Source organism: Scardinius erythrophthalmus (genome assembly GCF_964197995.2).
Source record: "Scardinius erythrophthalmus genome assembly, chromosome: 1".
NCBI lineage: Eukaryota > Metazoa > Chordata > Actinopteri > Cypriniformes > Leuciscidae > Scardinius > Scardinius erythrophthalmus.
Window position 1 is genome coordinate 63,117,800 of NC_138221.1, and position 24,513 is coordinate 63,142,312.

General features: G+C 36.7%; 1 protein-coding gene across 7 annotated transcripts; it reads right to left on the minus strand.

Moving 5' to 3' along the window:
• Nucleotides 1-894: 894 nt before the first annotated feature.
• pecam1a (platelet and endothelial cell adhesion molecule 1a) lies at nucleotides 895-22,518 on the minus strand. 7 transcript variants are annotated; one of them, XM_081377659.1, is made up of 15 exons: nucleotides 22,389-22,518; nucleotides 22,271-22,294; nucleotides 14,828-15,121; nucleotides 14,096-14,377; nucleotides 12,591-12,851; nucleotides 11,584-11,853; nucleotides 10,877-11,161; nucleotides 8,824-9,093; nucleotides 7,661-7,799; nucleotides 7,479-7,558; nucleotides 5,103-5,156; nucleotides 4,961-5,026; nucleotides 2,334-2,402; nucleotides 1,516-1,538; nucleotides 895-1,137 (listed from the first exon to the last, which is right to left on the minus strand). In XM_081377659.1, the coding sequence occupies exons 1-15, from the start codon at nucleotides 22,426-22,428 to the stop codon at nucleotides 1,087-1,089; spliced, it is 2,208 nt and encodes a 735-aa protein (XP_081233785.1). In that variant the 5' UTR covers nucleotides 22,429-22,518; the 3' UTR covers nucleotides 895-1,086. The 7 variants fall into 7 exon arrangements, with proteins under 7 accessions (XP_081233785.1, XP_081233784.1, XP_081233783.1 ...); XM_081377658.1 differs by having other exon boundaries at nucleotides 895-1,140; XM_081377657.1 differs by having other exon boundaries at nucleotides 2,334-2,405.
• Nucleotides 22,519-24,513: the final 1,995 nt, after the last annotated feature.

Genomic DNA, 24,513 nt, shown 5'->3' on the forward strand with positions numbered 1-24,513 from the left:
TCAAATAACATCTGCAGGAAAAACCAGAGAATCAAACAAGTCCAAGATGATTATGACATCATCACAAAAGTCAAAAACACCTGGTCATCTTCCTCTTGACTTTTTCTTGCCATAACAAATGTGTTTTATAAACTCACTGTTACAACAGCCAGAGAGAGAAGAATGGTAAGTAGTCAAGGGACAAGAGACCAACTAAAGCAAATACTGATCTCCATCATGGTGACAAAATGTTTTATTATTAACTAAATCTCTGTTAATTCTCAACAAGAACTTTTGTACATGTATGAAAGAAATAATTGTAAACTGGTTTGTAAACTGGTTTCACACTCAGTGTTGCTGGAAGTCAACTGTAGTTCTTGTGTTTCTCTTTTTTCAGTTCTTGTTTCTCTGTCCTTCAGTGATTCTGCTTATCAGGTGTTCATTAATGTCTCAATTCACTCACTTCTTTTCATTCACTTTGTCAAGGGGACTATATATATATATATATATATTAGTGAACTAATGTAGGGAATAGTGAATGAGGGTATAGGGTGTGATTGGGAAAACAGCCTCTGGGTGTCGATTTTGAGCTGTTAATTCACAGTATATTCCTGTAGGCTATTTTTGTTTTATACGGTATATTACTGTTTTAATGGAAAATGGTATGATATTGTCAGAATTTGGCCTTTTTTTACAGCAAGGGTTAACAGTGTATATTACAAACTTTTAATTTAGACCCTACAGAATCATATTAGCTTGTACAAAAATGACATTATACGACCCCTTTAAAGACTTAATATTTCCAGTGGCTCAGCAGCTCCCCCATGTTCTGGAATCACAGATGGTTTTCCTTTTCCTCATAGTTCTTGAAAAAACACTCAAAAAAGGAAAAAACAATAAGAATAAAGACTTGACTTGACTGCTCAGATTTTAATCTCTGATATATAAACATCACAACACATCTTAATCACATTACAAACCATCCAGGCCACAAAGTAATATTAATGATACCGTCAAACCAAAATGTTCAATGTCAACATATCATAAATGAAAATCAGCTTCTGGTGGTGAAGAAGCTGAATAAATTAGATGTACTGTGTTGAGACACTATGCAGGTTCTTGTTCACTGATGTTGAGTTGCGCATACTCCAGAGCCGCCTGCTGAGAAAGACACAAATAAAAAAAAATAAAAAAAATCAATCAATCTATCTATCTATCTATCTATCTATCTATCTATCTATCTATCTATCTATCTATCTATCTATCTATCTATCTATCTATCTATCTATCTATCTATCTATCTATCCTGAAATAAAACAAATGTTTGTGCAAAATATAGTTTCTAATTATTCCTCTTTGGATTTTGTATGACCAGCACATTTCCTTGTCATGCTTCATAAGTTAGACCACATGAGATATGAGGTATGTCTTCTGTGGCACCCATTTCTTCCACAAGAGGGCCTCCCTGTGACAAAACTAATTGTACATACCTACATGTGGACCTGTGTGTCTGTGTCAACATTGTGCGTCACTTACGCCCTCAGCCTGTTCCGAAACTCCTATAAAAAACAAATGAACCATCGTCACAAAAGAGCCGCAGCGGAAAATAGATGCATATTTAATAACTACAGCCCAACTTCCTGAACCAACTCCCAAGAAAGAGGAGTGTGATGCCTGCCGTGGGCTTATCGTTTTAGTGCCATGCTAATGTGCCTGTGTAAGTAATCTGTTTCCCTCCAGATGCAGCTATTGTTTGGCAGTATGTGGGCATGCCAAAACCCATTTCAGTGTGACCTCTGCTATGTTTCAGCATTGTTTTACACGCATACCGCAATGATTATCAAGAGGTCTCGCTATTAATCAACTAGGGAAAAGGGGCTGTGGAGTGTTTATTTGCGCTGATGAAACAATGGCCGAGTTTCTGTGTCGGTTGGGCAAAGGAACATGAGGCTCCAGGGCCTATTGTGAAAACAGGAAGCTCTTTCCCACCGGCACAGGAAAAAAGCCACCTGGCGTCTCATGCATGATGAAACCACACTTTCATTAACAATGTTAGTACGCAATGCAACAATGCGCCTCTTTTACTGCCTGTTATGGGCATGCTTGAAGGGGAGGGTAGTATGGAAGTTTGTTTCTGCCACAGAATCATATATAAATAAGGTAATTGCAACTTTTAATCTCACAACTCTGACTTTTTTTCCCGAGTTGTCTCACAATTTTGAGAAATGTTAAATTTTCAAGTCAGAATTGCAAGATAAAAAGTCGCAGTACCCTTTTTTTTTTTTTCATTGTGGAAACAAGCTTCCACAGGGTTGTCGTGCTGTAATGTGTGTGATTCAAAGATCAGAGCTCACCTGGTGTGGACATCTGGACGTCTGTATGCTGGCCACTGTATTCAGGCTCTATGCTTTTCTTCAGAAGAACTTCTAATAGGAATATGAACAATTTTTTTTTTCATCATCAAAATGTAAATTACTCTTCTTTACTTATTTAATTTAAACTTTACTGTGTAGATTTTTGTGATTTTATAAATAGTCATGATCCAAGAACTAAATTTCTGGTTTTAGACAGTAGGGGGAAGAAAACACAATAATACATGCAAATAATTAAACTAATCATAAACATGCATAGTGAGGACAGCAAAATCAACTCAAAGTTATTCTTCACTTTTCCACGTTTAACTGTAATTTTCATCATCAGCAGAGTCCGCTGATGTCCATGCACACAGTCCTCACGCAGCTCAATGTTTGTGTCAGAGTGATTGAATGCTCATATAGATGGGTCCACTAAGGGGGCTTTCACACGTGGACCCGGATGCACATCGGGGTACCAGCAGAACCTGATATCACCAAGTGCAACATGTTCCTGAATCAACATCTTTGCTGATCCTGGAACAACATTCCGAACAACCAATCAGATTTGAGGGTTAAGCGCTTCTACATCAGTGTTATACACCTATCATTTTCCTCTGATTTTAGGGATAACTTATGGGTACGGCTAGGTTTAGGGGTAGGGATAGGGTTAGGATTACATTTTCAGACAGGAATGTTGTTCCAGGATCAACAAAATATGTTGACAGAGGAACGCGACTGACTCTGCAAAATCAGGACGTGCGGGGGACCAAACCCCGAGACTACCTGTAGGAGGCGGTCTGAGTTTGGTTATACTACCGATGCTACCGGTCCACAATCGGATTTCTGACTTGAGATGCATCCTGAATCATAAGCGCACCGTGTCCGTTCGTTGGCCTTCCAACTGAGTCTGATTTCCCCTAAGGTTTTTTTTTTCACCTCTATTTCGGTCACCTGATGGAGTTTTGGTTCGTTGCCATTGTCGCCTCTGGCTTGCTTAGATGGGGACACTTAATATTCAACAACATTACTGATTTAACTGCACTGACACCATCGGATGAAAACTGAATTGAGCCGGATGATGATGATCACTGTTTTCTGCAGAACTGCTTTATAGATTAAATAAACTAATTTAATAACTGAAGATCTTTACAACGGAATTGAATTAACACTGGACTGACTTCAGCTGACTATTTTCTTTTAAAGCTGCGGCACAGCCGAAATTAACTCTGTTTGCATCATTGAATTATTTTCCTGTAATCACAGCAAAGCTGCTTTGAAACAATCTGTATTGTACAAAGAGCTATATGAATAAAGGTGACTTGACATGACTTCCCTATATGAAGTAGGTACTCATAAAAGAGTAGGCAAAAAGTCACCGGATGAGCTACTTCTTCTGGCAAGATTCTGAAGTGTGCTCATGATTGAACTTTACTATCCCATGAGGCCACGGGAGAGGATTTATGAATGACTGACGCTGGTAGATCAAATGATAATGACAACATGGCAACTGCAGTAATTTCAGATTACATTCATACATACATTCATAATATGCAGCACATACTTGTTTAGCATATTCAAAATAAGTACCTACTCAAAAGAGTATGCGATGTAGGACTTGTTCTGGAAGTAAAGTAACCTGTGCATGCATTTTATTCGATGACAATGTCATTAGTTCAACCAAACACATGTAAAGGATGACAGTGGGGATGATTTACATGTGTAAATCGAGTGTAAGCGAGTGCAACCAGAGCAGCAAATAAATGGCTCGCAATCCTCAAAAGAGTGTCAGACACAAGTGTCAGTTGTGATGGAGTAAGATGAACACAAATGCACCAAGGTTCAATACAATCAAGTGTTCGTGAAACCCGACTGATGATGCAGGGGCAGGGGGAACAAATACACTCGGATTCGGATGCCAGCAAACATACCCAGTGTGAAATCCCCAAAGTCCATTCAGACTCGCGGTCAGTGAAAAAACGCAGAACGCAGAAACCATTTTTTTGTGGATCCAATCGATCACTATTTTCTATTTTGGAATAGATTATTTGTAACAAAATAGATCATATGTAGACTATGGTTAGTCTTTGAATTGTGTTACTTTAGAAATCTGTATTAAATTGACATTTTGTAGTATTTACAGTAATAAATTAATTTCATTTTGAGGGTGTCTGCTATCTGTGTTGAATATCAGTGTTTGTGCCACATGTTGTGTGTTGGGTCGCCAGTTTGAAATCTGCATCTTGAAGCACAACCAATTGTGCTTATACTTTAATTTATTTTATAGTTTTAAAATTTGGAAGTTAGAAAATCTGGTGGCAGTGAATTTGTTGCATGCTAAATTGTGTTCTTGCAATTTCTTAATAAAATTAATTGTGATTACAAAATATGCAGAGTGTCATGACAACGTTTACAGTGGCTCAGCATTTTACACAGATACAAATCTATAATTTGAGCACTTTTGAACATTTGAAAAGCACTTTTGTGCTTCGCCCTTGGTATTTATATCAGATATAGTTTACAAAAATACCCAAATTGCTTCAACGCTCTTTCAATATTCAGCTAGAACTGACATTTTTTTTTTTTTTTAATCCCCATTCGAGGGATTCATTGACATTCTTGCATCTCACCTTTGCTGGGATCCACTTCCTGTGGGTGAACCAGCTCAGAGTCCACATCGGTGTGATCGTCAGAATCTAGTTTGATAGCAAGCAGACATTATCATGAGATGAACTCACATCACATAGGCCTCATCCTGTTTAAAGTCTGTACCTGAGCCAGATACATTTTCACTCCACACATTCCTGCCCATCACACAGGGAGTGCCTGTAAGGCAAGAACAAACAAGATTCGACTTCAACATTCGGTGTCAGGGAAAAAAAGTGATAAAATGCAATTTTCAATATGAGTTGGTAATCAAAATACAATTCAGCCATTATAATAATCTAACCTAACCCAACACGCAAAGATACCAGATATGACGTAACGATCCGCATATCGCTGTTTGCATGTACCAAACTCCACAAGAATTGCACTGGTAATAATAAAATCATAAGTTCATCCACCAAGAAAAGTACTCATAGAAAGTACGATTTAGAACACTATACAGCTCAAACAATAAACTTCATAATAAACTTTTACACTATAAAAAAAAAATGTTTCATTTTGTATTACAATTTTCCCTCTCTTTTTTCACTCTATTTCAATTAGTATATCATCAAAGGCCATTTTATCAAAACGAGAAAAGCCTGAAATATCCACTTCAGAAGCACATTCATCTGATTTATATAATATTTTATACCTAAAAATACGTTTTTTTTTTTTTTTTTTTGGCTGTTTACTTTCTTTTTTACTTAAAGAGCAACTTGCAGGTTAGAAGACCCAACAAGTCAATGTATAGAAAAATAATGTAGGAACTAGATTTTCTTAAAAAAATTTTTATAAATACGCTACAGTGGCTTCTGGAGTCGTTTTTGTGAGAAAATTTTACTTCCGCATCTGAAAATGGGCGTGACGGGCGAGAGTCGTGACGTAGCACGAGGGAGAGCGGTCGATTCAAACAACAGAGAAAAATGGATTGCAATGACATTTCGGACGCTGAGGAAATTGTTGACGGACCACAGCCATACAATTATGAGCCTGCTAGGCTGCCAAGAGAGCAGGGACAGGCCAGGATTAATGTTAGACAGAACATATTGGAACTTACAATAACAGAAACTAAGCTTTGATCAGGCGTTTGTCATGCTCATTAATATCCGCCCAGACTAACGTTACGTGATATAACTTAGCGGTTTATCATCGAGAGACAGAGAGATATTTATTCCTGCTAACATTTTTTGTTCCATAGGTGCTTGTGTGGGAAATGCGAGGCAATGTTTACAGCTGAGGAAAGTCAGTGTTGCAGGGAGGTGGATGCATACTGGGCCTTAGTGGAAAATGCCAAACTTCCATGGTTGCAGTTAGTGTTACTACAGTAAAGCCATGGTGAATGTTGCTGATCTGTGGACACTGGATAGTTCGTTCATTCATTGCACAATGTTTATTCCTGGTTTCCACGTCAGCGCTGTTCGATCCGTTAATAACGGAGAAATGTGAATATTTCTCACTAGATCTCGCAGCGATGTTATTACTTCAGTGGCGAATTCTTTATTTACTGGATCTCGCAGTTAGGCTACAGTGTTGCTTGATCAGGCTCGCGCTGCACTGGTCCAAACTGATAAACAGTCCACACAAACACAATAACGAGTAGCTTAGTTTCGTTCCGCTTACATTGCGTTTGCCAGTTGATGTTGTGCTCGCGCCTACATCCGGCGGGAGAACCCGAAGATGTGTGCATAATTCTCCGGAGTGAAATGTGCGCCACAAACGACCGAGTGTGCGGTGACAGACGCGGCAGTGAAGTCTGCTCTCTTCACCTGAACAAAACGCACCCAAGAACGAAAAGCCTTGTTTTTCCTAGAAGGAAAATGATGGACACGATGTCCTGACAGGCTGGATTTTGTGCAACCAGCACAAACACAATCATTTACCATTATGGCTTCTCTAAAACTCGATCTAAAACTTTCTCTGTCGCTCACTACTGCTCTAACTACTACACCCACAATGAGAGCGCTGGCTGAACGCGAGCTCATATTTACCTCGGCATACGTCATATGACGCGTTGCTATAGGGGGAAAGGCGTATTCCAGAGCCTAGCACATTTTCATCAAAATCTCTACAACCAGTTAGATTTCATTAGTAATTTCTACATATGTGTTTTTAAAAAACCTCTTCAGACAATATCAAGTATTAATTCAGTTATAAATTTAACCTGCAAGTTGCTCTTTAAATCAGTACTCTCTGATTTATGCTGTGATAAATAGAGAAATTCAAAAACCTTTAACAAGAGTTTTGAACCTGGCTTTATGCAGTTTATGTAAATGTGTGCATATGTAATTAGATAACGCCTAATTTGCATATCACATAACATCCCACAAAATGATTGTCTAAATATACTGTGATTAATCAACTAGGCCTAGGGAAAGTATGGTAATATCTATTAGAGTTAGCCTATTCACCTGTGGCGCATTGCCTTAAGCACAAGGCAGCTTCAAAAATAGCCAAATGCACTATTAATATTAATATGACAAGAATAGGGAAATTTTCTACCATTGAGAATGGTGTTGTCTTCAATGTCGAGAGTGAGGCTCATTCTCATAGGGTCACCTGATTTGGGTCTTGAAGGTTTTCTGAGACAAAAAGCATTTTCAAACAGAATGAAAGAAACATTCAAATTATGATATTAGACAAATGAACTGTAGATGTTAAATTGAAATTAAGGGTCGTCTTACACTGATAACTCAGTTGCTTGCTTTTTTCGGCGTGGATTTGGCATTTTCTTCAAAAAGACTGTCAGGACTATGACGATAGCCACCAAAAGCAAGACACAGAACACTCCAATAAGAGCTTTCTTCCACACCGCTAAACTGACTATAAAACACACACACACACACACACACACACACAGACAAAAAATATTAGAAAGAACATCTTTACCAACATCTTCTGTAAACATTGCCACTTTTTTGCAAGAAACATACTCTACATGAGTACAAGCAGGGCCTAAAACACACATTTTGCCATACCTGCCAATAACCGCAGACTTAAGAAAATTTACCAGCCATAAATATTTTTTACCGCCCATGTTTTTGCAAAAAGAGGCAGTTCTGATAACAAAATTCAATGATTCAGAATTCTCTATTCAACTTTCGATACCGCAGCTAAAACAACTAGCCTAACTAATATAAATTTAAAACATTGAGACAAGTAACTGTAGTTTTCAGGTAGAGACATTGAACACAGTTCACTGTATAAATGAAGCAGATTAATCCTCATTAAACTTACAAATATTATTCAGTCAAGAGCAGAGAGTGTTTTTTTTTATTTATCTTTCTCCTTTGTTGTTTTAATAACATTAAAAACACAGTGCAGCAGAAATATTAGTCTGCTGTCACTTCTATACCCAATGCACGGATTCAATATACTGATACACATGCATTGTCTTTCTCGACTGTTTACGTTCACTTAAGACATAACCGACTATCTTTACTAGGATACTCGAGCCAAGACTGGAATTTGTGTGAATTTGTCCGTTCAAGCACAAGACGACGTAAAAGAGAGTTCAAGTCAGTATTCGAGCGCTGTCTGAAACGCGAGTGACGAATTGAGTTCCCTTTCACGTCTTCTTGCACTTAAATATCTAAATTGGCAAGGCTTACAATTTTGTGGCGTTGCAGCACTGGCCCGTCAAATTTCCAGAGCGTCGTTCGTGTTTGTTCACGTTTATGTTCTCGCAACATTGCATTGTTAATCAATAAAAGCCTCATTAACTGACTGCTTTCTTTAACATCTGCGTAGAGTAAGTGTTATAGTTCAAAAATTGATATTTCAAAACAGAGAAGTTCTACTATCATGGTGATCAAATGGTGTGTTGGTGTGGCATTTAAAAATGTACCTCCAATCCTGGCAGGCTGACTGCTTTTAATTTCAGTGTTGTAATTGGATGCCTCACAGTAGTAGTCGCCTCGCTGGTCTCGTTCTATGGCTTTGATGATATGACTTCCTTCTAAGGATCTGACTTCTTGGCTGGTTATAGGGAGCCCATTGTGATACCAGGTAAAGGTGATTGGGTAAGTGCCCTTCTGTACACGGCAGGTGAGGGTGAGATCTGAGCCCTCTGTGACTGTAACGTCCTGTGGCACCAGGACTGGCTTGGACACTGGTACTGATAGACAGACAGAGAAATGCCAGCTACTTTAGTCAAGAATAGTAAGAGACAGTTCACGCCAATAATGCTATAATCCATTCATTTTCTGAAGTCGTCTTTCAGAAATCGCCGACTTTAAATCCCATTCACTATTCCAGTGTGGAGTCAATGTCATGTCAAATTTGTATCTGAATGTGAACAGGAATGAGATTTCTGATTTCAACTATTTTATGACTTAAGAATAAACAGAGAATGAGTTTAACTTTTTCACTGTAAGTAGAAAAAACTGATAACATTGCAGCAGAAAATTACCAGAACATTTTCTGTAAAGTTTCCAGACATTTCCTTCAACCCAAAAGCACAACATAATGCAATGTTAAATTCAAATTAAAGGTAAAACTTTTCTCATATTAACTGCAACACAGTTGTCACGTTCACGTCTTGTTCTGTTTAGTTTAATTATCTTGTTCTGTTTGTTTTCATTGTCTCCTGAGTTCTAGTTCTTTCATTAGATGTCATGGCGTCGGATTAGTTCACGCCTGTTCCCTGTTCCATTGATTTTCATTTCATGTGTATTTAATCCCTTCTGCGTGGTTTCTCAGTTTCCAGATTGTTTATTAAATCTATTAAATTTATTTAAAATGACAAGTGTCATCCTGCGTCATGAATCTTCTTTGTGTTTATTACACGTTAACCGTGACAACAGTGCATTAGGCCATATTGTAATGCCTTTTCTTAACGTGTGTGTGTGTGTGTGTGTGTGTGTGTGTGTGTGTGTGTGTGTGTGTGTGAGAGTGAGTGTATGAATAAATAAATAATGACAGCATTTTTTATTTTCATTTTGAACTACCCCTTTAAAAAATGTATAAACTTGTGTTTTGACAATAGACAGATTTAACATGCATTCATAAAGTATGTTCACTGTTTGTTTCTCTGCTGATTAATTCATTACTTCTCCAGTCTCCAGATTTTAAACTTGGTACAACAAAACAAAATGAGATACACCAAACCATACACTAAACCTAACGGATAGTGTTAAGGAAAGCAAAAGTAAGATAAAGACTCATTTGTTGAAGCAATTAATTGTGCTCTTTTATCATGATTTATGTTTTACTGGATACTGGACAAGTTTACTGCAGCAGGAAAGCCATACACATGGAGCTGATTATGTAATGTAAATGTCAAAATGTATGTTTACAAATCATGCACTATGTTAAAAGTGTTTTGAGGTCAAAAGACAAATATCAAATGACAAGAAAATTGACCAATCATATTGTTCCTCTGAATGGGTGGGGCTTATTATCACTTAGTTTTTGACAAGGTCCGCCTGCTGTGGGGAACATGATAGAGGGGATTTTTTTTTTGCTTTGTTGATAAAATAGCAAGCTAGCGCTATGGAAAACACAAAAATTCTAGTGAGGAGGACATTGTTGCTACTGTAATTTATTATAATTAATTTATTAGTGCTAATTAACTGTTATCAGAATTCGAAAGCGTTTTACTGCCGCTCTTGTTTATTTCAGCTGGAAACTGCAGTGAATTATATGCATAAGTATCTTTTCAGAGTTTAAAAACAAAATTTAGATAGAGACTTGTTTTTCCAATTAACTTGTGTGCTGCAAAAAAAAATCATCAAGACAAACTTTGAATGTTGTCTTGAAAAGCTTTTGTCTGTGCAGAACAGGAATACAATGAATGTAACAGTCATCAAAAATGGTACCGGACACAAAAGTCTATCAGTGATTATGGAATAGGCACACAAATCATTGAGCATGAAGATGTCAGGGTTTGGTCCTCTTACCTATGACTTCTGCTCTAAGGGGATGACTAGCACTACTGATTGATGGCCCCTGGTTTTGAGCCTGACATGTGAAGCTGTGGATCTCTTCTGGAGAACTGATGTAGTCAATGCTGAAGAGTGCCTTATCAGTTGCCTCAACCACACGCTTCTCAGCCACTGGCACGTGGGCCTTCAGTAAGGTGTATTTTATTGGAAGCGTTCCATTCTCAGCCACACACAAAACCTTGAATGGCCGACCAACAATCACCCTATCAACAACATGAATGACTGGGGTAGAAACAGGCACTGAAAAAAAAAAGAGGGTAGGAAAATGAGAAGCATGAAAAAAGCATTAGGGTGCCTATTCACTAAAGAAAGTGTGTTCTTGCAATGCACCATATCAATTGAAATAAATATGTCTGCTTCATATTCCAAGCAGTCAGCTCCTCACTTTTAAAAATAAAAAAATAAAGGTTAATGCATTGATGGGTCCATGAAGAACCTTTAACATCCATGCAAACTTTCCATTCCACAGAGTTCTTTAGATTCCCCGTAAGGTGCGTGACTACGTTACTAGTTCATTAAACATCTTTTGTTATTACTAAGTTATAACATGTTTTAACATAGTAATAATGGAAAATGCTTCGCTATAACAATCTATTCATAATGTGGATAATATATGCATGTCCTCTAATGTTGGAGATTTGGCAAAAGCATGAACTCTTCACCTTTAGCTTTTAAATCAAGTGGTGGGCTGGTCTTGTTAACTCCTTTAGCCACTGCCATACAGGAGTATTTCCCATTGGTGGCCAGGCTCGCAGTGGCAAAGTAGTTGGCACCTGAATAAATCTGCCGATCTTCTTTCAGCAAAGTGTACTTTATGTCCGTTTTTTTTATCTTCTCCGAGGAGGTTACAGCACTGTGGCAGATCATAGTGAAGCGTTCCCCTTCAAAAACCTGATCTGGGCTCATTCTCAAAATCGGCTTCGAGAACAGTTCTAAAGAGTGAACATGGAGTCAGACAAATGTAGTTTATTATCATGCAGTGGACGGCTATTATAGTTAACTAAAACCAAAACCATAAAAAAAAAAAAAATATATATATATATATATATATATATATATATATATATATATATATATATATATATATATATATATATATATATATATAATATAAAATCCAAAAAGAAAAAAAAAAAAAACCAAATAAAAATGACCAAAAAATATTTTTACGAAACAAAATTACTAAAAAATAACTACAATTAAAATAAAAACATTCAAAATATGAATAAAATCTATAATAATATCTCAATAACACTGATGCAGTTGAGCATGTTGAGCATTATAATATGCATCATTATTCTTGTCAAAATATATTTTATTATTTGTTCATTAATAAATATATTAATTTTGTTATGACAAACAAATCAGAACTAAATCTGCATGCGCAGAGCTCTGCACACAGTATAGGATTGTGCCAAATGTGTGTACATTTTTTTTAATGGTGAAAATGGTTAACGTTCCATTTTCCATTTCAATGTGATATTCCAATTTTTGCTGCAAATTCGATGCATAAGTGACATTATTGAAAAAAAAAACTTTTTTAATGCAATAATAACAAAAAACAAATAAACCCTTTAATACAACAATATTATTTGTTGATGAAAGTGGACTCTTGATAGCTGAAAGCATTCTAAGATTAGTCAAAATGTGTATGATTGTGGTTAGGTACCTGTGACATTTAGCCCATAGACGGCCCTCTTTTGCACGCTGCCTTTCTCTGCTTTACACACATAGTCCCCTGAATCCTCAGCTCTTACGGTGAAGCTGTATTTGAACGTTGTGTAAGACTGACGAAGTACGCTGTTGCCTTTGGTAAGGAACAAGTCGAGATCTGAGGAATATTGCACCTGACATGTGATATCCACCCTGTCACCCTCAACAACATTCGCGCTGGGGGAAATGCTTATTTGCGGCCTGATCGCATCAAGATCTGTAAAAAGAAAAAAAAAATCTTACTGTCGATGCAAAATATAGTCAGCTGTGGATATGCTCAATAAAGACCCCATGAAATGACTTGCTTAGCTGTATTTTCTTGTGTTGCTATACTTCTTGCCATATCATATGGGGTTGAGAGGCATTATAACCTTAGGGGCATTATAACTTTACATTTTATTGGACTAAAATGTACATAATCCATGAGTGAAAGATGATTCAATAATTTTGATATAAATGACCAGCATTTACACTGCCATTCAAAAGTTTGGGCTCTGTAAGATTGTTAATGTTTCTCAAAGAAGCTTCTTGTGCTCATCAAGGCTACATTTATTTGATCAATACTGATCAAATAAATGATCAAAATTAAGATATTTTTGATGAAAATCCGAGAGCTTTCTAAACCAGCCATAAGCAACAATGTCACTGCAACTTTCAAGGCCCAGAAAGGTAGTAAAGACATCATTAAAATAGTTCATGTGACTACAGTGGTTCAACCTTAATGTTATGAAGCGATGAGAATACTTTTTTGTGCTCAAAAAAATAAAAATTATTCAACAATTTCTTCTCTTCTGTGTCAGATCTCCTACGCTATTCACGTATTAAACAAAGTAAAGCACTTACGGGTTATACACCAGAATGCTGGCTAATTATTGGCCGACGCTGATGATGTGAGCACATGACACATGCGTGTGATGCTGATACAGGAGCTGGCCAATAGTGAGCTGGTGTTTTGACATAGAAACAGGAAGCGCTGCACTGTTTACACTACGTCAACAGCGTAGAAGAATGACGTGGAGAAGAAGAGATTGTTGAATAATGTCGTTATTTTGGGGGATTGTTGCGCACAAAAAGTATTCTCGTCGCTTCATAATATTAATGTTGAACCCCTGTAGTCACATGGACTATTTTAACTATGTATTTACTACCTTTCTGGGCCTTGAAAGTTGCTGTGACGTTGCTGCCTATGGCTGGTTTAGAAAGCTCTAGGATTTCATTAAAAATATCTTCATTTGTGTCCCGAAGATGAACGAAGGTCTTATAGGTTTGGAACGACATGAGGGTGAGAAATGAATGACATAATTTTTGGGTGAACTAACCTTTAAAAACAGACTAAAATAATTTTGAGTGTAGCCAACTGATGTGGGCTAAAAGCCACAAAACAACAATTTTGATTTCATGCATGGGTCTTTAGAAGGAGTTTCTTTGACCAAGCAAAATGTACATGATGTTACCTTTTACCTTTTACAATCACTTTCACCGTGTTGCTTTTGTTGGAGAAGCCCGCGTCAGGATGCATGATAACCACATAGACACAGTGCAGGTAGACGTCTTTGAGCTTCTGCATGGTGAGAGTGGTCGTCACAGAGTTGCTCATACTAGAGACTCGCTTGACCTCCTGATCGTCCTCGTAGAAATAGAAGTTCAGACTGCCCGTCTCCTCTGGTGCGCTGCATGTGGCCCTGATGTCTTCCCCCTCAGAAATGATATCAGACTTCACCTTCATCGTGGGGACTTGAAGGCCTGCATGGGTTTAAAGACTCTTTATTAACCCCTGAACTCACCATAGTCAGTCACATCAACTACAAAATTTAGTGGCAACAACAAAAAACATGCAATACTTTCCAAATCCAAAAAGATCTCAAACATTATTGGTTTTAATCTAAAAATAAATAAAAAATAGTCGCAAAAATGTGCGCTTATATATATATATATATATATATATATATATATATATATATATAAAGTCTACACCTGTTAAAACAGCCGTTTTCAGTGACATTGTAGAGGTTGCAACTGTTACAATAAACATGCAATAGTTCTTATATGATTTATTTCCTTTTTTACATTACAAAAGACAGCTGTTTTAACAGGGGTGTGTAGACTTTTATATCCACTGTAAGTGGACAGCAACAGCTGCTAAAATAGAATTAGTAGAATTATGCTTTGATGAGCATCAGTTATGTAACTAACCTGTGACTCTGATAGCCTGACTGGTGCTTGTCTTGATCTTGTCGTAGATTTGGACATCGCACTGGTAGCGACCCGAGTTGAACACCCTGGCTGGAGATAAACTGCGCTCCACCACTGAGGCACTGGTATTTTTGGAGTACATGACCTGATCGTCCAGCAGGAAGCTGAAGGTGTATGTCAGCGGCTGGGGGAGGCTGTGACTGACTTTGGCCTCACAATGCAAGGTTAGGTTAGTGCCACTCGCCACATTATTACCAGGAAGCACAGTCAACGTCACCTGATCAATGGTGAATGCTGTTCAGAAAGACCCAGAGATAAAACACACACACACACACACACACACACACACACACACACACACACACACACACACACACACACACACACACACACACACATTTGTTTCACTATATTAGAGAGGACATTGCATAGACTTCCATTGATTTTATGTCAAAATATCTACCACTAAACCTACACCCATAGAAACAAAACACTAGATTTAAAACAAAACACGTTTTGGCCAATTTATAAGCCTTTGTAGTGTCTGGACGAAATCACAATGACTTATTCTTTCTAAGCTTCAGAAAGCTTTTAACCTATTGGACTCATTCATGTAAATAACAGGCCTAGCGCAAATGAGTCTGGATCAAATTGCCCCATTGTCACTTTAGTGGCATGGCAGAGGCTAAACAGAAACACCTCCAAACTCCGTTGTGAGCTACAAAAAGATTGTAATAAACTCAACTCACACTCCCTTTCTTGGTAACCTCTCGGTTTGCCTTAGCGAATTATATATAGTAGGTTATGATAAAATGTTTTAAACTATGTTTGCCATCCTTTGGAGTAAAAATGACCAGTCCTGACACCATCATAAAACATGCAAATTAGGCTGTCAGGAGGAGACAAAGAAACTCTCTCCCGCTAAAAGTTGGACAACAACTATTGGTCATCTCACCCAAAATAGGTGTGGACTAAGTTCTCCTTAAAGTGATGTTCTAAGTTCTAAGTTCTCTCCGATGACGATGGCTCATGGCTATCTTAGTCTTATTTCTTAGTCTTATTCTTTTGATTTGTGTCTTGTTCTTAGCTTTTTGTCTTGGTCTTATCTCCGGCTTTTTGCCTTGTTTTAATCTTGTGCTCATTGATTTTTATCTCTGGGTGAAACAGACTTACCCTGATCTTCTGGCAACATTGCTTTCAAGTAAACCTTTTAAACTTCCCGCTAACGATGCGCTCTCCGGAAGAAACGGAAGAACGCTTCAAACTCACGGATTAATCGAGGACCTACACACACACTCATTCTTGCTCAGCACCAAAAGTCCATGCAAGTATTATTTCTATCGAGATTTAAATGCGTTTAAGGTTGTCTGCCCCTGCCTTAAGGTGATTTGATTCTTTGCTGGCTCTCAAAGGTTTGTGATATTTGCCATTCTGTGGTCTACTCTCTCTGTCTTTATTTTTTGTTTATTCTGTTTAAATGTATTATTTGTTTAAGTATAGTCGTATGTATTCGTATTAAAACCCATTATACGCTTGATTGTCTCTGTCTGATACTCACCAAACAAAGTATCTTAAATGTGTGATCTTAAGCTTCAAGCTTTTATATTGTTGAGTACTTTATAGCAATTCATGACCAGAAGAATAACCTTTCTTGAGAGTTGATAAGAAGAATAATCTTCCTTAACAGTTGATAAGAAGATACCCTCATTCACTATTCTCTATTCTCTACATTAGTTCACTAATATAGTCCACATGACTGAGCAAATCATTTCATAGTTAATTCAGTTAATTTAATTGTTAATAAATAAAGTTAATTGAGACGCTGATGAACACCTGCTGTTAACAATCCGAATCACTGAAGGAAAGAGGAACTCGAAGAACAGAAAAAAGATCAAATCAAGATCAAGAAGACATTAAATCTTAGCAAAAGATCTTAGCAGAGGAGGATTAAACAACTCCACAAACAGCATTACCAGCTTCACTTATTACTAACCAGTTTGACTTTATTTCTGTCAGACGTCTACAGAAGTTATTATTAAAAGGTGGCAGAGATTAAGATGCAATTTTATTTTCATTTGATGTTACCATGACGGTGATCAGTGATTGCTTTAGTTGGGTTCTTGACCCTGACATTTGAACATTAGTTTTTCTTTGGCTGCTGCAGCTGTGTCTTTAAAATAGCCTACATTTGCTATGGCAAAAAAACTGAAAGAAAACAGGATCAGATGACAATGGCTGTTTGTTAATGGTCACAATCATCATCTAGTGGTCAAGTTCACTGATCTCATTTATTGTCTAATGTTTTATATGGGTGATGTTTTGATTTTGTGCATTGTGATTTTACAGAACAAGATCTATCAGGGATATGAGATTCAGAAAATATGAAGGATTTAAACAAGTTTATACTCAGAACATTTTGAACAACATTTGACAATCATACATTTCATGCTGCAATGCATGTTGGGTACCAGCATAGTACAAAAAAAAAGAAAAAAAGAAAAAATTATACAGCTGAATTGTCTGGTTATTTTCTTTAATTTGTACTTTTTGCTGTTATTTTTGCTGTTGGTTTTGTGTTGACTTTTAGTAGCGTATTTTGTGATGTTCAGATCTTTTTTGTTGATTGTCACCATTGTTGAGATTCATTGGCTGATTCTTGATGTCTGTGTGTGTCTGACTGAAGCCATAGTTCATTTTTTTTAGTGCATGATGAGTTTAAAAAACCTTCATAACTGATTTTGCAGAACTGCTTGATCTTTTGTTGTAGTTTCAAAGTATAGTAATATGATCTACACATTTTTGATAAGGGATTGGACACAGGCTTAGATCTGTGATCCAAACATTATGTAATTACATCATAATCAGCAACATCTGATCTCATTTTGGTTGGCTTTGTTTTTTCTACAACAAATGTGTCTTAAAAACATACAGTTACAGCAGTCAAAGAAAAAACTAATGTTAAAGTCAAGGGTCAAGAGCCCGACTAAAGTAAACACTGATCTCCATAATGGTAACATCAAATGAAACAAAACAACATCTAAATCACCAATGCTCAATCATCGGTTAATTAATCACTGAATTATATCATTAACTTCAACACTACTTCAGTGTTACTCCTACACTCTGTAGTGTGGACACACAAGTATTCATTTAAAAGATTTTGCAGCGGGGTTAAAAAGGTTAAATGTGTAAAATAAAATAAAAGTGAATTGTATTTTAACAGTAATCAACTGTAAATTAAAACTGTAGAAAAACAAGCAATTTATTGGCAACCCAGCTGCCAGGAGATTAAAGTAAAATCAAGGAAAAACAGTAATATACTGTAAAATGTAACAGTCGAATTTATTAAAAAAATATGTTAATTTCACTGAAATATTAGTGAAAGTTCATAGAAAAAAGTTATGCAAAGTCAATAACTAAAAAGGCGAGTAAATATTAAACTGAAGTGTTCTATGTGTTTTTGCACAAGATGATATAGGAGAGATCTGTTAGTTTAATTCATTAGTTTTGTGGGTGTAGTAGATCTAGTGTCTGCAAATTGACACTTAATAAATAAAATCTGTCGCGTCTACTGATCGACACAGAGCGTCTGCAAATCGCCACTTAATAACCTTTATACTCTAGCTCTTTGCGTCTTCTGTCAACAACTGGCTGAGTCTCTTACCCTAACTTACTTGCTTCCCTAAACTGACCTGCTGCGCAGCAGAAATTAACAAACAGACATCAGCAAATGTCCTCTAAATGCTTTAATAACGGCTGGGAGAGTCTTCGAGTAGTTCTCAGAGAAATTCTCCCAAGAAGAATCAAGGCCGGAGGATCTAAATTTCATTGAGACAATCCCACAGTGCACAAGAATATAACAGTTTTTATAGTATAGAGGTATGGCATAAATGTCAGGCTGCATTACATAATTTCCCCACTATTTGATTGGTTCTTCATATGCAAACCCCTCTGTTACTAGGTAAAGCAAACTTTGTTTTAATGATGACTTCATTTGTTAATCACAAGATTCTAACAGACTGTAAGGTTCAGGAGTGCCCAACCCTGCTCCTGCCGATTGACTGTCCTGCACAGTTTATCTCCAACCCTAATCAAACACACCTGAAGCAACCAATTAAGGTCTTCAGGATCACTTGAAAATGAAAGGCAGGTGTGTTTGATTAGGGTTGGAGATGAACTGTGCAGGACAGTCGATCGGCAGGAGCAGGGTTAGGCACCCCTGGTCTAGTTTCATTTCCCAAACTATGTTATTTATACACACACACACGCACGCACGCACACACACACACACACACACACACACACACACACACACACACACACACACACACACACACACACACACACACGCACACACGCACACTCAAAGTCACGGTTTTCCAAGGTTTCTATTGGTTTCGTATAGTACATCCAGTTCAAATGTTAGGGTCAAATAAGGTTAGATGTTAGAAACATGGTTAGTTTAATATACAGTTTAAAATTTCTACGACATGGGTCAGCATTTTTGCTGGAAAGTAGAGCCTGTGCTTCAGTCAAAGATGAGCAGAGAAACACTGATGTTTGCTGCCGGTTGCTTTATTTAAAAGCAGTAACTGTGTAGTTGCTGATGCAGTGACGATCTCCATGCTAAGTACTTTAGCTCATACATGTGTGCTATTGTTCGCTTTACGAACTGCAAAGACTTTAGTTAAAATCATGTTTTTAATTAATTCACTATTACACATTAGGTGTTTGCAGTTTTATATAAAGATATATTAATTTTCAGTGGACTAAAATTAAGTCAGTTCACAGTCAGTATAAATACTAGTTTTTGAACTCGAACTGTTTAAGGAAATCGATTTCCCAAATTATATGAGTTACCTTCCATGGTATTTTTACGGTAACATACTGTTAAAAACGGAGAGCTGAGATACTGTTAATGGTAAAGGGCTGTAAATTAACAGTACATTGATGGCAACCACAGCTGCCAGTAGATTACTGTTATTTTACAGGGCAATTTTTTACAGGCACAAATTTATCATAACCAGTAGGCTATGATTAATTATTAAATATATACTCCCTTTTTGAGCTAATTCGCTACACCTTTTTAATTAATGAGGACCAGTAAAATGTCCTCACTAGTCGCTTGTTATAATATTTTATTAAATAAGTGTAGACATTTAGCCCTCACAAGTATAGCCAAACCTGTGTGCACACACACACACACACACACTTGATCCCCAATACTCTAACCCTACCCTTTATAGAAAACTTTCTACATTTTCACATTTCCGAAAAAAAAAAAAAAAAAAAAAAAACAGCACTTAGTGTGATTTATAAGCTGTCTTGCTCATGGACAAAAAAAAAATCCCCTGAAGGACAAGGATTTCAGATATTGACATCTTTGTAGGGACATTTTGTCCCCATGACATAGAGATTACCGGAACCACTGACACACACGCATGCACACACTTACACACACTCTCACACTCAAGCACACACACACACACACACACACACACACACACACACACACACACACACACACACACACACACACACACACACACACACACACACACACCATGTGTAAAATAAAAAAACGTAAAAATTAAAACATTAATGAAGCAAACCCCAACAGTAATATGGTTTCGGCCCAGATCCGGCCCACATCTGGTACACGGAGATTCCACACGGCCCAGATGTGGGCTGGATCTGGTTCGAAGCTATGTTGCTGTCTGGGACAGAATATAAACAGATAATAAAAAACGGTCAGCATATTTACGATCTAACCAATTTTGGGAGTCAAAATAGCAAAAAAAGGAAAAGAAAAAAGTGACAGAATATGCCGTTATCTTAATTGAATTTTTTATAAATAATTATATAGCAATAATATTAATTACATTTTTAAATAAATAATAATATTATTAATATCATATTAATACAATTATAATCATTTTGTAAATAATTGTGAAACATTGAGATTTTGAAAGGTGCATTATAAATAAAAAAATAATTTATATATTATTATACAATTATTTACACATTTATTATTGACATTTCGTGGTCTGCAGTGTTACACAATAGATGGCTATTTAAAAGTAATCATAAAAGCTTTTAAACCTTTCTGTTTGAAGAGATTATGCATATTTATTGCACTCTCAAAAACACGTGTTGGTTCTGAGCTAATTTTAGCTAATTTTTGTTAAATCTGCTGTGAATTCTGGTAACGTCCTGTCACACGTTTATAGTGTCTTTAAGGTAATCATATAAAATATATTTAATCAGTAAAATATAATTATTGTAATTTATATTGAAATTTGTATGTAATATATTGAAATAAATTTGTAATCACACATTCTTACATGGTGAAGTATTTCAAATATATTAACTGTATATTGAATATTGAATAACACAGTAAAGTTAAAATTTGCTTTAGTATGTTAGTCAACACATCAAAATAAGTATACTTCTTTAAAGCACGACAAAATATTATTGAAACAGATTTAAAATGTACTTTTAATTTGACGTTATTACTAAGTGCATGTTGTAAAGCCCTATTTAAGTGTGTGAAGAAACAGTCATGAAAGTGTCTCTCTTTAAGTACACTTTGGCTTTTATTTGAGTAATATTATATTATATGCAAGTACATGTTTTAAACTATTCTTTTAAGATTTGAAGTACACTACAATCTATTAAGTGCACTTATTTAACACAAGGGGGGAATTCTGGGATTGTCTTCTCAGTGAAGGGTAAAGCGATGAAAACTTCTAACGAGTCTTCCTCTTGGTATGTTTACTTTGAGCAGAACACACTCAGCTCTCTTCCTGAAGTCTTAAAGAAGGCCACACTGACAGTGTGGAGAGCAGTGGCGTTCCAAACAGAAAGAAGAGGAAGGAAGGAAAGCACATAAACAAACACAAAACATTATTCCCTGAGGAGCACAGAGCCTGCATTTCTGGCGCACAACTCTCGGCCTGGCCAACAAACACAACCAGAATTATCCGCTGTACACGCCAGCCCAGTAAACACCACTAAAATCTGATTAAACAAGTGTAATCCGAACCCAAAGTTAATGGTGGTGGGTTGATTAGAAAGCGACAGTGTTTGTGGGTTCTGCATCACTGATCTTGTTTGAGCCTCTAATTAAACGAAGACTAAACATCTTGCTATTATACGAAGCGCAAACTTCCTGTGAGCGGCTAAACAGTCCGTGACAAAATATCTCTGAAGTATAAAAGCGTCCAAGCGAATCACAGATCTGCTCTGACTAAAAATACATCCAAGAAGTCCCAGAAAAGAACAGAACTGTCATTATATTTCACTGCTCCCTTTGCCCAACTGTATAAATCAAGCGGTCAGGTGAATCTGAGAGAGGTAAAAATAACTCAACAGCCCCAAAACTGTCGTCGTGAACGAAACCGTTTCCCTCACATGCAAGTAAAACGTAAACTGAGGACTTACCTGCCTGTGTGTCGGTCGCTTGCCCTGCGGATGAGAGCAAAAGTGAGAAAGAGGTGAGACAAATGAATAAAAAGAGGATGAGATGCTGATGGTCTGAATCTGTCCGGAGTGTCCTTACACAGAGCGCTCAGGCCGAGCCAGAGAAGACACACGCTCATCTTCACAGGTGAGTGTTCATGAATGTGAAGGACGTTGAGGATGGAGAGAAGGGTGGAATGTGTGCGCTTATCACATGGAACCGCCTTTCTTTGTTTAACGTGGATCAGGAAACTTGTTACTTCCTCAGGATGTGTGTATTTGAATGCTTGGTTAGTCCAGGCCCTCGAAAACATTGCCATTCTGTTTACGGCTTCAAAGGCCTCCTGTTTCAGTGCTGTGATGAAGACATCACAGCGATATATAAGATTAAGAAGATGATCAATGGTGTGGCATCCATCCAGCACAAACACCAAAAGTACCATTGTAGCACTCCTTGTGTTATTTTGGCCATGGTACCATGATATCAAATTTCTTGACATGGTAACTACGGTTATACCGTGTATTCATTACACATGTTTAAATATTACTATGGTTTTGAACACATACCATAGAAAAACACAAATTTTTACCATAATGCGATTATTATTATTTTTTTTTTCAAGTGCTGCTCACTGCAGAGCCAAATGATGTCTATCTCCCCCTCACTGGACATAATGGGTGGAGCTTAACCTAGTCCAGCCCCACCTCTCTGGACATATTGGGTGGAGTTATGTTTAGCAATTGGGTTATTATGGGTACGGTTAGAGTGTGGTTGAATTGTCAAGCTCAACCAATTTGTTCTGCTGTGAACAGCCTCTCTAATTTTTGACACGCACCATTGTAATTAATTCCATATTTTTGGGCATGGTATTTTGGGCCGTTGTTATTTTACTGTTATGCATATTAAAGCAACACTTTCCTCTTCGGTCACCCTACAGGTTGTAAGTGGAATTGCCCGGCTTTGGAATGAACGATGTCCACAAGGTAGAGTATGTTGCATGATTTTATGAAAGTATAATGTATTGCGACATCAAAAACGAAGAAAAACTAAATAATGACTATTGTAACACTTACCGTAAAGCAAGTCAAATTTGTAGTTTTTTATGTCTCATTAGAACTACAGTAACGCGACCCGATCTGGCAAACTTGCATAGTGTGGTTATAGCAGATATTAGGCCCACAAAGCCAATGCAGAAGTGCCTTTCACCCTGTTACGACTTGATGAACCACTGAAACGATTTTGGAAACATTATTTTAAGGTAAAAAAAAGTTATTTAGTGTTGCTTTATAGTACTGAAACTAATAGTTTTTATTTTTACACTTTCCGTTTTCATTTAAATTTTAGTTTTAGTAATTTCGTTTATGTATGTTAAGTAATTTCGTTATATTCTATTTAGCTTGAATTTATTTTAGTTTTAGTTGTAGTTGACTAGTTTTAGTACTTAAGCTTAAAACTTGTTTTATCTCAGTTAGTAGCCAAGACAATGGTTCTACTTTTCTTTCTTTTTTTATAAGTTTAAGTTTGTGCCATCTATTTTTTTTATTTTAATTTCAGCTTTATTTCAATTAACAGTTAATAGTTTTAGTTTACAATAACACTGTTTGTGGCGGTATGTACCATGGTATTTCTTTGTTTTTAGGCATGTTTTGGTTGCACTTTATTTTACACTATGTCCACTTTCAGTGTACTTATCAAGAAAGTACTGAATAATATAAGGTAACTTTATGGGTTAAGGTTAAGATTTGGGGTAGGTTCAGGGTTAGTACCTAGTTATTACCCAGTTATTGCAATTATTACAATACATGCAAAACAGGCCTGTAAAATAAAGTGCTACCCATGTTTCCATTACAATACCATTGATGCATGTTCTATGTAGGCCTACCACTATGCATTTTTGGGTACATATTTATTGTAATATTTATTTTTTGGATATTGCGCATTAGTAAAACGATGTATTTCCAGGCATATAACATGCTATTACTGTGTTGTACCATGGTAGAACTTATCTAAAAATCATGTATTTTTGTTTTGACATCCATCATGGTATTATTATGTCTCTTGAACATGGTACAATGACAATACCATGTATTTGTGGACATGTACTATGTTATTTTATAAGTATGTCATGTATAAGTATTATCATATTAAGGTCTGGTACAATCACTTTACTTTACAGTGCTTTTTGCTAATTTGCTTTTGTAAGCGAATTAGACTTAAAATTATA

Coding starts and splice junctions, on each gene's coding strand:
- pecam1a (XM_081377656.1), bottom strand. CDS start 22,428: ATGAGCGTGTGTCTTCTCTGGCTCGGCCTGAGCGCTCTGT. Junction 7,800..8,823: donor TCAGCCTGCCAGGATTGGAG/GTACATTTTTAA, acceptor TGTGTTTTATAG/TCAGTTTAGCGGTGTGGAAG. Junction 5,027..5,102: donor TGAAAATGTATCTGGCTCAG/GTACAGACTTTA, acceptor CTATCAAACTAG/ATTCTGACGATCACACCGAT.